Source organism: Fonsecaea nubica (genome assembly GCF_001646965.1).
Source record: "Fonsecaea nubica strain CBS 269.64 chromosome Unknown Scaff3, whole genome shotgun sequence".
NCBI lineage: Eukaryota > Fungi > Ascomycota > Eurotiomycetes > Chaetothyriales > Herpotrichiellaceae > Fonsecaea > Fonsecaea nubica.
The window spans coordinates 172274-185117 of NW_019173676.1; the positions used below are offsets into that span (position 1 = coordinate 172274).

The 12844-nt window shown below is 52.4% G+C and overlaps 4 protein-coding genes across 4 annotated transcripts; 1 reads left to right on the forward strand and 3 right to left on the reverse strand.

The window, feature by feature from the left end:
• Positions 1-108: 108 nt before the first annotated feature.
• AYO20_00741 (hypothetical protein) lies at positions 109-2419 on the reverse strand (the record flags this gene model as incomplete). Its single annotated transcript, XM_022639050.1, has 5 exons — positions 109-558; positions 697-1131; positions 1248-1741; positions 1800-2016; positions 2072-2419. 5 exons carry the CDS (start codon positions 2417-2419, stop codon positions 109-111), a joined length of 1944 nt encoding a protein of 647 aa, XP_022504841.1.
• A 1709-nt stretch (positions 2420-4128) lies between these two features.
• On the forward strand, positions 4129-5287 carry AYO20_00742 (hypothetical protein; the record flags this gene model as incomplete). The annotated part of the gene is made up of 2 exons (XM_022639051.1): positions 4129-4278; positions 4337-5287. The coding sequence occupies 2 exons, from the start codon at positions 4129-4131 to the stop codon at positions 5285-5287; spliced, it is 1101 nt and encodes a 366-aa protein (XP_022504842.1).
• A 1457-nt stretch (positions 5288-6744) lies between these two features.
• Positions 6745-8988, reverse strand: AYO20_00743 (hypothetical protein; the record flags this gene model as incomplete). Its single annotated transcript, XM_022639052.1, has 1 exon — positions 6745-8988. The coding sequence occupies one exon, from the start codon at positions 8986-8988 to the stop codon at positions 6745-6747; it is 2244 nt and encodes a 747-aa protein (XP_022504843.1).
• A 989-nt stretch (positions 8989-9977) lies between these two features.
• AYO20_00744 (hypothetical protein) lies at positions 9978-11523 on the reverse strand (the record flags this gene model as incomplete). The annotated part of the gene is made up of 3 exons (XM_022639053.1): positions 9978-10679; positions 10765-10958; positions 11028-11523. The coding sequence occupies 3 exons, from the start codon at positions 11521-11523 to the stop codon at positions 9978-9980; spliced, it is 1392 nt and encodes a 463-aa protein (XP_022504844.1).
• Between the last annotated feature and the right edge of the window lie 1321 nt (positions 11524-12844).

Below are 12844 nucleotides of genomic sequence, written 5' to 3' on the forward strand. Positions count from 1 at the left end.
CTCGGCACACTCTAGACATGTGTGTGTGTCTGTATGCCTGTGTCCCTCTCTCGCGCGAGGCCTACCTGCCTGCGTCCCTCAAGTCACGACCGCTATCCGCTTGAAAGATCACTTGGCCTGTGTCGTGGCGGTGCCGTCGGCGCCCACATGTGCGGAATTTTCCCCTCCCGCGCCGCTAGACAAGAGGGCGGGATGAGCCGCGGACGAGGCGGCCGAGGTGGTGCGCGAGACGACGCCCCGCTCCGCCGCGGCCTTTTGGATCTTGGCCTGCTCGCGCGCGGCCTCGATGGTGCTGATCTCGCCGAGCCCGTACCACACGATGGTCGCGATACCGAGCAGGCCCGCGAGGATGCTGAACGTCATGGCCACGATGCCCTTTGTCGTGAATCCATCGGGCAGCGGGTCCGGTGGCGCCGGCGCGTCCGTCAGGTCAAGGAAGTTCTCTGTGTTGGCGCCCGCGTTGCCGGCCGTCGGGACGGGTGGGTTCGCCGCCGCGCACGCCGCCAGGTGGTCCTCGGGAATCTTTCCGGCGAGGGTGTTTTGGAGGGTTAGGGGGGACTATTACACATATACGGCGTCAGTATCGGATATCACGTCAACACAAGATGTTTTTTGCTTTTTTTCGGGCAAGAGTAAGAAGGGGGGGAAGGGGGCGTGGGTGACTTGATTGCGGATGGATGGATGGAAAACACATACCTCAACAAAGGTCATGACCAAACCAGAGTCGACGTGCCATTCAATGTGGCAGTGGAACAACCACACGCCGGGGTTGTCGCTCCGGTACCGCAGCACGATGTGGCCGTTGGGCCTGACCAGGATGGTGTCCCGCTTCATGGGCACGCGGGGGAGCACCAAGCTGCCGTTCGTCACCACGTTGGGGTCCCAGTCGCCCGACTCCTCGGGCCCGCGCACCACGGCCTGGAAGACGTGCCCGTGCAGATGGAAGGGGTGCTTGCCGGGGTCTTGGTTGTTGAGCACGATCTCGACGATCTGGTTGTGGCCCAGCACGTACGAGTGCGTGTTGTACCCGTAGACGATGGGGTTGGCGGCGAGGTCCGAGGTGCTCAGCGCCGTGTACAGCGACGGCACCTTGGGGGCGGTGTAGGTGATGCCGCTGAAGAATGCGTAGTTCTAGACAAAACGAGCCATGCATGTCAGTATCGCGCTCAGATATGCAGGGCGTGGAAAAAGGTGGAAGGCAAGGGGCTTTGCGAGAAGAAAAAAAGGGGTTGTTGTCAAGGACTTACTGCTCCGTCGCCGAGATTGTCCATGACCACGTCGAGCTGCACGACCAAGTCCGGATTTTCAAGCAGCTCCTCTCCGTCGGTCGGGACAAGCTCCATGTCATCGAATGGATCAAACTCGTCCACAAACTTGGGCTCCGGCAGTGGTTTCTCCGCGTCGTAGACCAAGAAACTCGTCACGTTGGGATCCAGCCCTTCGGGGATCACGTCGAACAAATCCTGGTCCATGGAACCCATGATGGCAAAGTTCTCGTCCGCGTTGTCCTTGGTGGTGAGCAAAACACCGTACCGCTGCGCCGCGGTCAAGTAAATCATGCTGGCTTCGGCGGGTTCGGTGTAGACGCCGTCCACCTCGATGATGCGGAAAGTGTGGCCCTCTATCCAGAAGTACTGAGCAGCAAAGCCGGCCATGTTGATGATGCGCAAGAAGTACGTCTTGCCTGGTTCCACGGGGATTTGGAGGTTGCGGGTGTCGTTCATCAGAGCAGATTGCGGTACTATTCCCATGTCGTTAGCGCAATGACGAATGATGGCAAGCATTCGATTTCAGCTTACCTGGCTCAGCTCCCGTAGGGTTGGTTACGCTCATGAACTTTTTCATCAGCACGGGCATTTGTTCATGATACCAGTCCGAGAGCGTCAACACCAACTCCTCGTCGTACTCGTCTGCATAAGGGTTTTCTGGGTCGTGGACGATCAGGGGCCCTCTGAATCCATCTGGATACTGTCCCTTGGCATGCGAGTGGTACCAATATGTGCCCGGTTGAGTGACCTGATCCCAACGTTAGTCCAGGACCACGTATCTTGAGGCGGGAGGTTCTGCATACATTGAAATCGTAGACAAAGCTGGAGCCAGGGGGGACCGCGCACTGCGTCACACCGGCGACGCCATCCATGTGATTGGTGCCATTCTGGAAAAGCCCGTGGAAATGAATGGAGGTAGACTGATCCCCGAGATCGTTGGTCAGATTGACAATGACCCTGTCTCCCACGTCGGCCTCGATGCGAGGCAACGGCCACTGGCCATTGATGCCAATGGTACGCCTCTCGAACATGCCATCGGGATTTGTGTTCACCCAGCCAGCGGTGAAATTATACACGCGAGTCGCTGCAGAGGCGAACGACAGCAAGAAGGCTGCGCAGACAAAGAGGAGGTTTGACAGAGACAGAGCCATGATGCCTGGCTTGGAGATGTGCTCGTTGAGAGTAAGGAGAGAGATCGAGCATCAATTATCAGATAAGATGTTTTGAAAGGCGAGGGTCCGGACGCCAGCTATCGGCAAAGCGGAAAAACTTTACGAAGATGTCGCACGACCCCTGCCACCTTCAATGCCGCTCCGATGCTGCTCCGACGCGGCGGGGAGAAAAAATTGAAGCATCAGGTGAACGATCTGATAAGATTATCACTCATATTACCAGATCGGCAAGAAAGAAACGCTGGTCAAATTTTCTGTGGTCTGATGGATTTCGACCAGATGGCGGGCTCATTGGGCCTCGACGGTGGAGAGCGATGCAAGTCGTAAGGCGAACAGCCGAGACGAAAACAATCCCACCTGTAAAGAAAGAGCTTGGACGCTGGTCGTTACCTTGGCAGAAGTGGTCCAGAGCATACCAAGTCAGAACAAGCTGATGCTTGTATTCGTCGCCAAGCTGGTCGGTTAAAGCATGTGTTCTAGCCCGTTGAAGGATTAAGGCCTGGGATCACCCGCGCATCTCGATGAGAAAAGAAATCCGACCGCAAAGGTATTGGAGAGAGACGGCATACCGTCAAAGAGAGAGACTGCTTCGTTGGTTTGTCGAAAAATGCGAGTAAAGAATATGGAGGATTGAGGTGGTGTCAGAAAATGATTGAGCAGATAAATTTTGAATAAGTAGGCTCAATAGCTTGTGATCTAATCTGGTGGATCCCGGTCCAGTTGTCTTGCGAGCTGTGCTCGGATCAGTTTTCTTTATCTGATGCATACTCCCAAGTGAGTAATAATGAGCTTCTTGGTATTCCGACTGTGCAGCCCACCGTCTTTTGTTGGGCGCTTGTAGCTGTAGTCGATACGAGCTTGCAGAGAGTTGATCGCGGAAAGCTTCAAGATGGACATGTGGGCGATCGGAATCGAAGAGGAGGACGTCGAGTCGATGTGAAATCGGGACGTTCGAAGGTGGAACCACGGAGGTGATCGTGCCAAAAAAATTTCTCTGCTTGCGTGAATTTCAAATTTTTGTTCTTGCTAAACCGGGATATCAGCCGATGCAAGCAGTCGACCGACTCATTCTCGTGAGACGGTAGGTAGGGACGAAAGGGGGGCGGCAACGAGCTGCGATTGTTAGCTTGCTGGCAGGTCAATGAGCGAGAAGCTGGGCGGGGCGTCTTCAATGGCTTGAATAATGGCTTGGTCAACTTGTCTCGTTAGGAGCTCGAACAGGTGGAATGGGAACCTCTTGGCGCACGAGAGGATCGTCGAGAAGAGCGGAAGATGGAGCAAACCAGTGAGAGAGCGACATCGGAAGAGTGGAAGAGTGGACTGACGCGAGCATGGCGAGGTGGAAGACTTTTTGGGCGCAGTCTGGGCATCCTTGGCATCGGCTTGGCGTAGACTTGGCATCGAATGATGTTTTCCGTGGAGCGTTCGGGACGCAGTCTGCACCCACCCCTTGACTTGCAAGTCACTCATGACCTGATTCCACCATGTCTCCGGTCCAGGAAGATAATCTTATCAGATGCTGTCCTCCCAGATATCGTCCGCCCAATCTTCTCCTCTATCCTCTGCCTACCTGTTGTTTTCCCGGAGACCGCAAGAGTCCATAGGTGCCAGCAAGTAGTACTGTCTGTCAGGACGGGAGAAGGTATTCTTACCTGAGTTGAGAGCACCGAAACAATCCAACCGCAGCCATGCCCGACGTCTTCACCGTTCCGGTGTTTTTCATCGTCTTCAGAGAGACATTGGAGACCACCATTGTCGTCTCGGTTCTGCTGTCCTTCCTCAAGCAGCAGCTGGGCCCCGATCAAGACAGGACTGTCTATAAGAAGTTGCGGAACCAGGTACGTTGGTGGCCCTACCTCTTTCGGTGATGTGTTCCTTACCTTTGGTGCTTTGCAGGTCTGGTACGGCACCCTCATAGGGTTCGTGATATGTCTGATCATCGGTTGTGGTATGATCGGCGCCTTCTATGGCATTGGGAGTGACGCCTGGGGGAACGCCGAGGCCCTCTGGGAGGGTATCTTTGCGCTCATTGCCTCCATCATCATCGCAATCATGGGTGCTGCTCTTCTGCGCGTGTCCAAGATGCAGGCCAAATGGCGAGTCAAGCTTGCAAAAGCTCTTGAGGCCAAGGACAACAAGCACGGCAAGCTCGGCACTCGCATCAAGGATTGGGCTCAGAAGTATGCCATGTTCCTCCTCCCTTTCATCACCATTCTGCGTGAGGGGATTGAGGCCATCGTCTTCATCGGAGGTGTGAGTCTCGGCGTCTCGGCCAGCTCGATCCCGTTACCCACCGTCTGTGGTCTCGCGGCTGGCTGCTTGGTTGGCTTCATCATCTACAAGGGCGGCAACATGGCTCCCCTGCAGTTCTTCCTCATTGCCAGCACCTGCTTCCTGTATCTTGTCGCGGCCGGCCTCTTTTCTCGGGCCGTCTGGTATTTCGAGCAACACGAATTCAACAAGGCCAGCGGTGGTGACGCTGCCGAGAACGGTTCTGGCCCCGGGTCATATGATATCCGGTCCAGTGTCTGGCACGTCAACTGCTGCAACCCGGTGCTGAATGGCGGCGGTGGCTGGGGTATCTTCAACGCCCTTTTGGGCTGGCAGAACAGCGCCACCTACGGCAGCGTCATCAGTTACAACGTCTTCTGGATCGTCGTCATTCTGGGCTTCGTCTTGTTGAGGTTCAAGGAGACCAGGGGACACTGGCCCTTTGTGAAGTCCAAGGCTCCAAACGTCGCAGTCACTGATGAAAGATACAGTGACGGCGAGTCGAGCGGCTTTGGTGCGTCCGAGAAGAAGGTCGTCATAGGCGCCAAGCCCACCGCAGTCGATAGCCACGCTTGAGATGGTGTTCTCATGTTACCAAGGGGTCCAGCGCCCACTCGAGAATTTGATGCAAGGGAGAAGATGGTTGCGCCGCTTGAACGTCCATGCGCGATGTCGTTCATCCAACCTTTATAGTCGTGGGACGCCCGTCTGCATTAGAACCTTGTCTAGTTGAGTCAGAGCAAAGAGAGTCCGCAGTATTTGGGAGATAGCTCTAGGAGGAGGGAGAGAAGTGGGAAGAGAAAGAAAGGGTGGAAAGAAAGAAGAGGGAGAAAACAAAACATCAGCGACTAATATGACAATATATATGTGTATGTATGAGGAATGCATGTGTAGGTGAGCAAGTAGATGAGCAAGTAAGCAAGTATTACGAGTACCCGAGTACCAGGGTTGAGCAAGTTCCCAAGTTGGGACGGCGGAGAGGGAGTGACCGGGTTTTATGCTCCGAATACGCACCGACGCGATACTGATGCTGCGAAATCGCTAAGTCCTGATTGGCTGATAACGTGTCCCTTTTGGACCTTTCCACAACGTTGGACCACATTATGCGCTTTCACAAACTACACAAAACTCCCATTTCCGGGGTCAAAGCCAATGCCAGTGGCGCTAGAATGATTTATGGGGACAACGTATCTTACTGCGCACTGCGGCTTTCACATGTGATAGCGGAAACAAGTGGGACCTAGAATACTTGTACAAGTTCATCGACTGAGCAGCCACGGAGCATATCTGTGAAATCCAGCAGATCAACCAGCTCAAAAACACATTCCCTATTGCCCGGTACAACACATTGCTTGCCCTCCGTCTCCCCCTTGGTCCGGACCAAGCTGAAAACCAAAGCACGCCTGCTGTCTTCCTTCCAGCGCAGTGCCAAAACAACAACACGGCAGCAAAATGAAAACATGACTTCTCCCCTGTCCCACACGGCGCTGTTCCAAGCACGAGCTCATATCTCATTCTCTCCGCCTCTAGTAACTTACAGTGAACTGCAAACCCACCCACCCAGCCATTGCAGTCACGGTAAGTTTCGATGGTGTCATTGTACATGTTCCTCCCAATCGACCTTTGGATTTCAAGTTGTGAAGACACCTTGCATAACAGGTCAGGGTTGGACGTCGAATCGGTCTTGGTGAAAACTCCAAGCTGAAAGGCTGAACGGTGAATTTCAAAAACTATGGTTAGTGGCACAGGGGAATAAAGGGAAATTTTTACTGTCGTACAGTAACTTTTGAGTGTTGGCGAACGCTCAAGTAAGACGTCGTAGTGGGCACTGGGGGAATGAAAGGGATCCTACGTGGGAACCTAGAAGGTTAGATTCTGCTGTGATTAGTAAAGGTGAACGTGATTTGGCCAGCGTCCCAAGATTGTCCCAAGATTTCGTTGCGCGCGTATCCGGCATTGTCGGCGCATTTGCTGTGACCGCCAGTCTTCGTCGAGTAAGGTCGGGGAACAACGGAAGTCGTCGACGCTTTGGATCATGAAGGTCTTCGACGCTTTGGATCTGGCGTATCAAGATCGAGAAAAAGCTCGTCATCTTCTTCGGCTTTTCGCTTCGCTTGCTTGCCTTTGACGGGAGTTATGGGAGGACTGAGATTGCCCAGATCGACGTTGTCGACGGCTGAAGCTTGGTGCGAGGAATCTTCGCCCACTATTTCAGTATCGCTGGGAAGCAAAGATGCGACCGTGTCATCTGTAGTTGGCAACGTCGCAACTTGGTGTTGATTCTGCTCGATCGCGGTGATATCTTCCGGCACACCATCGTCAAATTCATCTTGAGCGATGAGGAACTCTTGATCGCCGTCAGATTTGTAGCTGGATTCCGGCTCGGGTCCATCCTCTTCATGTCGAAAAAGATCTTCTGCTTCCTCGGTTGGTTGCCCAGAACCTTCTGCCTCGCGAGTTGCGCCTTCGATATTCTCGAAGTCCGTCTCGGCGACATCGCCTTCCACAGTATGTGAGCTATTGGTTTCATGCTCTTGATCATCACCTGGTTGGCCTTGAGTATCAGGGCGCAGCTCCTGCTCAGTTTCACTGTCCCCAGGCTCTCGTGTTTCATCATACACGTCCTCTGGCTCACCATCCTCTTGTTCGGCATCAGCAAGCAAAGCGGCCTGTTCAGTTGCTTCGGGCTCTGCTGTGGCTGCAAAGGCCTCGGGACGATCCGCATCGCTAGCTGTGGGTACACTATCCCGCGTGGCATGGCCAGAAAAGATCTCATCCTCTGCGGGTTCTTTCTGATCAAGGGTCTCTGTGTCATCGGCGTGACTCAACGCTTGAATGTCTGTGCGTTCTGTCACTGCTTCTATTTCCTCTTTCGTAGGTGAGTGATCGCCTCCATCTTGACCATCTTCAATGGGTTCTTCTGCACCATCACCATCCACCTCCGGAGATTCCGAATGATCAGCAGCAATTTCTGTATACGTCTTTCCTTCGGCTCCTGCAGAGCAGAGGTAGGCGTATTGCGACGCAAGGCTCACACGGCTGCTCAAGTGACAATATAGAGGTTGGATCACCTGACCTCCGTTATTGTTACACAGGTGCAAGTAGACATCGAGGATTTGAGAAAGCGTAATTTGAGTAGCGTATTTGGAGTCCTCGCAGATGTGCAGACCTAAGCCAGGCACGTCAAGCACAAGCTCGTCATGATGATCCAGCGTGCCAGTCAAAATCTCACGGCATGCTGCGAGCAATTTGTCCAGAGGCTCAAAGGCTAATGAGGCATCAGGAAGAAAATACACGCTCGAGGCATCGCCGAGCATAGGAGGGAAAAGTGACATTTCCTCTTCTAGATAGACAAGGGTGACAGGGTGAACACTCAGAGCTGCACTGTCAGCTTCGTTCTTAGCTGTCTCCTCGTACTGATCATGCGGCGCCGATTCACTTGATTGGGTTCTTGTCTGGACGTCAGTCTCTGGACCACTGACTGTCTCACCGGGGAGAGTATCAGTCTCGGTCTCGGGCTCGGCCTTAGCCTCAGCTTCAGCCTCTGGACGTTGTTCGGGGAGTTCGGCACCATCATCATGTTGCTCAGCTTGCGTTTGTTCGGCAGCTTGGTTTTCCCCGTCCTGGCCAGCCACATATTCCGTGGATGTACTCGGTATCTCGGTGTTTGGAGCGTGGGTCTCTCCTTGTTCCTGAGCAGCGTCATGTGCTGGTGGTAGAGAGGCCCTTGCGACGTCGGTAAGACCCTTATCTTGATTAGTATCTATATCGGCATGATTTTCTTGTTCGAATCGCTCCCCAGTCTCTTCGGAGATGACATCTGCTTCCACCTCTTGAAAGGGCTGCGGATGGCCTTCAGGTTCGTTGTACTCGTCAACTACTTCAACATCTTGTACAACCGCAGTGATGTCTTCCTCGTCTTCGTATAAAATATCCTCATCTTCATCACCTTGAACTTCCTCGAGAGAACCATCCATATTGAAGTCCAGGTCGGGTTGTTCTGTTAGCATAGATGTGTTTTGTTCATCCTTCATATCATCATCTGGCAACGTCTCATCAAATTGGTCTTCCATTACATCGAGTTCGGTGTCGAGAGGTGCCACAGGATCATCGACCATGTCGTCGTGGGGCGAGCCAATCACGGAAGGATCACGGATAGAATCGAGGTCGATGTCGATATCGTCAGGCTGTCGAAAAGGGGACGATGCTACATCCATTTTGTCATCGAGCTGCGACACATCCATGTCAGGAAAGGCAAACGAGGGGATCGCAGCCATCGCGAAGGATCGCGGGAGAAACACGGATCCTTGAGGCGGAGCAAATATTCCCGCAGTTTTCACGCGTTACTCTGCCAAATCTTTTTTTCCGTCGGTGGGATAAGAGGTGTGGCGTTTGGTTGTGTTGGCAGACTGATCTAGGGTGACAGATCGAAGAGAGTGGTGTGGTAAGGTTCATCTAGATCTAGTTTCTCCGAGAAAATGGTGATGGTAGAGTATTTCCACGTAGTGAAGCGTGTGCTCTCCAAAGAATGATTTCAAGATTTTCTGAAGGTCACGAAGTGTTCGTGGAAGAATCGGTGACTAGAAACAAGACGCGAAGGCAGCAGAACCCCAAGTTGAAGTCACTGTCCGCCAAGGATTTCCGTAAACGTACTAGCGCTATTTGAAAGCTATTTGCGCTGTTTGCACTGTTTGCACTGTTTGCACTTCAACAAACTCGCTTTCCGCAGTCTTGACTCAAATTAGAGGAGACCTCAATCGCTTTTGGCGAGGAGATGAGCAGAAGCGAACTAGCTCTGCCAGCAACACAAATGGAAATGCAATGTTAAGAATGCCGATATTACCCTCGGGACTTCAGCTATGTGAGTGAATGAAGTGCGCTATGTCCGACCTATGGCCCCCCATTCTCTGCAGCAAGGTATTCTTAATATAGGATAGTTACAGGAGGTGGTGGTCCCAGGAGTATGGAAGCTTTGACAGCTAGTGATGCGGAACGGTAATTTCGACAAGAGAAAAGTTGAAGCATAGGGTGCCTTGCCGTGTATGAAGGTCCTCAGGCCCACCAAGCATCGTCCAAACCATTCAAGAACTCGACATCGATATTGACGAAGCTTTTGCAGAAATCGAACTCCATCCACCAAGGTCGCGTGAGGCTGGTCTCGATAGGACTGAAGTGTTGCTTGCCAAGGGAGCCTGAAAAGTCTCCGGGGAAGAGGATCTTGTCTTCGAGAGCATATGCCTCCCCGTACCCAGATACTTCGGCATCTCTAAAGCAACATCACCAGCCGGTGTCCGCCATTCAAACGAGTACTTCGTATGTCATCCCAGATTGATTGAGCCTTTTCACCCTCTCGATTGTCTCGGGCAGCCAATGTGTTCTCATCTTGAGTTACAGTCTTCAGAATTGGAGCGAATGTGGCGTATAGGTCCTCAGTTGTGTCCGATCTGGTTCGCCTTATACAGCATCTGAATGGCATTAGCAGTTGTGACCGGAACAGAGATCTGGAGCCTTGCACCTCCATAACACCGGCATGTAGTATTTTCCCCGGACCTCCCGGATTTTTGCTCCATATGTAGATATCATAATAGTCGTCGAAGCCGAAACTGAACCTCCGATAATTGTCTATCTCCTCGAAGAATTTGGGTCCAACATATTTCTCGGTTTCCCACGCGGCTTTGGCATTGCTTCCATATCCATACTTAGATCGAATGAGCCATAGTTCGTCCATTGATGGCGTCACAATAATCCGCCCAGTCTTCCCGTCCCTCACCAAGATCAACATTCTTGGAGTTTGCATTGACATGTACTGGGTGAAACGACGGCTGACCGGATGGTTGCGTTTCATGTAAGTGCAGATGTAGTTTCTCATCTCAGACGAAGCATAGATGCGACGGCCTGACAGATTGCAAGCGCGTTTGCTGACCATGAGCATAGAGGCCTCGTTGAAGGTGACATAAGAGAAAAAAACCTGGTAACCATGAGCTGTTAGCCAATGATGAATGGTACTGAGGTAGGTCTCAGGCCAATTCCCCGAAGGGAGGCTGTACACTTACGATTAGGAGATATTGCCGTGTCCCATAGTCTTCCGCCCAAGGAAGCCACTCAGGAGATGGAAAGTAGCGGTAAAGTGTTAAAATGTTCAGCTCGAAGAATTCATCACATGACTTGCACAGCTCAACGGCTTTGTGCAAACCGCACTCCCTTACCATGATGCTGAAATGCAGCCAACCATCTCGTTTCATTGCACCTCGACAAGGGTAGTTATAGATGTAGTGTCCACAGATCTTGACTAACAAGTTGCTCTTTCGATATTCACCTTTTTCATCGATAGGACCGAAGTCAATGCTGGCGCAAATCTTCTTCTGTTCATTCTCGCGTTGTTGCGCTTCCTCCTCCGGGTACTCTCGCGCCCACTGGTACCATTTCTGTTGCCGAGAGAGCACCTCAACCCAGCGCTGTGTAAGACGTTCCAGGGCTTTCTGCACCGTCAACTTCTGCGTTACAAGTGACTTCAGATACTTTTCATGGCCATAGTCCATTGTTTGGGCATAGAAATGACCATGGTGGAGTTTGCGGGCCTTGATGACACGATCCGATAGAGCATATCTCTTGAAGAGATGATGGTGGATCTCCCTGAGAACGGCTCCATCTTTGACTGCTACGAAGTTCTCGTTTGCCAGTTTTGTCCCACTATTCGCTAAATACTGGGGAGGAGACGCCGAAAGGGCACCAAGTTGAGCATTACGCCGTTTTGTAGCCTTTGTATAAGCCTGGAGTGAATCGTAGACGTCAAAGTAGACGAGGTGCGACATTCATGCCGAAGAATGTCTACATACCGTAGCACTGGCGGGTATGAAAACGACAGAAGTGGCTATCAACGGACATTGCATAGGATTGACAGGGAGCATTGTCCGCAAGGCCCAAGGCTCTGCATTTTGGTTTCTTGGGGATGGCGGTACCTTCTTGTGGCCCTGGTAGAGTTGCCATACTGATGATGACAAGGCTCGCAAAAGCCACTCTGGGAAGGGGAAGTAAGCAATAGTTGTCCAGCAGCCGTTGAAAAAGTAAATAATGGATGTGTGATGTGTGAGAGGAAGAGCGGTGAGCCCCATGAGACGCGTGACGCGCCACGTGCCGTGAGGGGTCTCGACTCGCCTTGTCGCGTCCACCAAGACAAACCTGGGGATCACGAGACTTGAACACCAACAAACATACATACTGGTAGGGATTCAAGCAGCCGGGACTAGAGGGAAGAATAGAGGAGGTGAGAGTGGGCAGTCGCTATGATGGTACTGTCAAGTTACTGCTGACAGCAAACGCCTCTCAGTCTCTCTGTCCACCAGGTTACTGCGTTCACTTAGCGGGAGAGCGAAGTACAAGCGAGGGCTTCAGCTACGAACAAAAGGTTTTGCACAAGGTCTTCTTGGCCTTTTCTTGTCAACAACTTGCTACTTCCCAGTGGACGCTGCCTGCTCCTCAAGCCGTCCCTCGGTTATGAAAGCAGAACTCAATAGGCGACGCAACATTCAAGCTTCAGAGATTCTGCCACGAGTCTGATGGTTCTGCTTGAGATTGTTTGCCTTTTGCTCTTCGCAGGGCAGTCGTAGTAGCTGCTTCTGGCGATAAGTATCGACCACTACACCTCATTAATGTGCCAGGACGACTGAATAGATCACCAAAGACTTTACCAAGCTTCTGACACCTCTGCGGACCCTTGGTTTAAGCATGGGCTTAGCTGGTGGTTGCCAAGACACTTCAGACTCCTCAAGCGAGGACTTCTCGAATCTCGACCCCTTGGCTCGGAGTTCCACAGACCACACTCTTCCGAATGAATTCGTCGGTCCGCTCAGCCGCACCTCCAACATTCATTTGTACACGAAGAGGTCAGCCCTCAGGCGAAATTGCGAGGAGAGAAGGATTTTAATTGAGCATTCGGTGGGTGGTGATGGAATCGATCCCTGCATGACAAAGCCAATTCGCCGAGGTGATTGGCCGGATTCCATTTTCTGGCGCCCTCCATATTCCGGATTCGGTATAGGTCAGGTCTGGAGGACGGACTTGTCTTGTTCCTCTAGCAATCCATCCTCGTACGAGGAGGTACGAATAGGCGGCTCTGGCAGGGTCGGGCAGCTA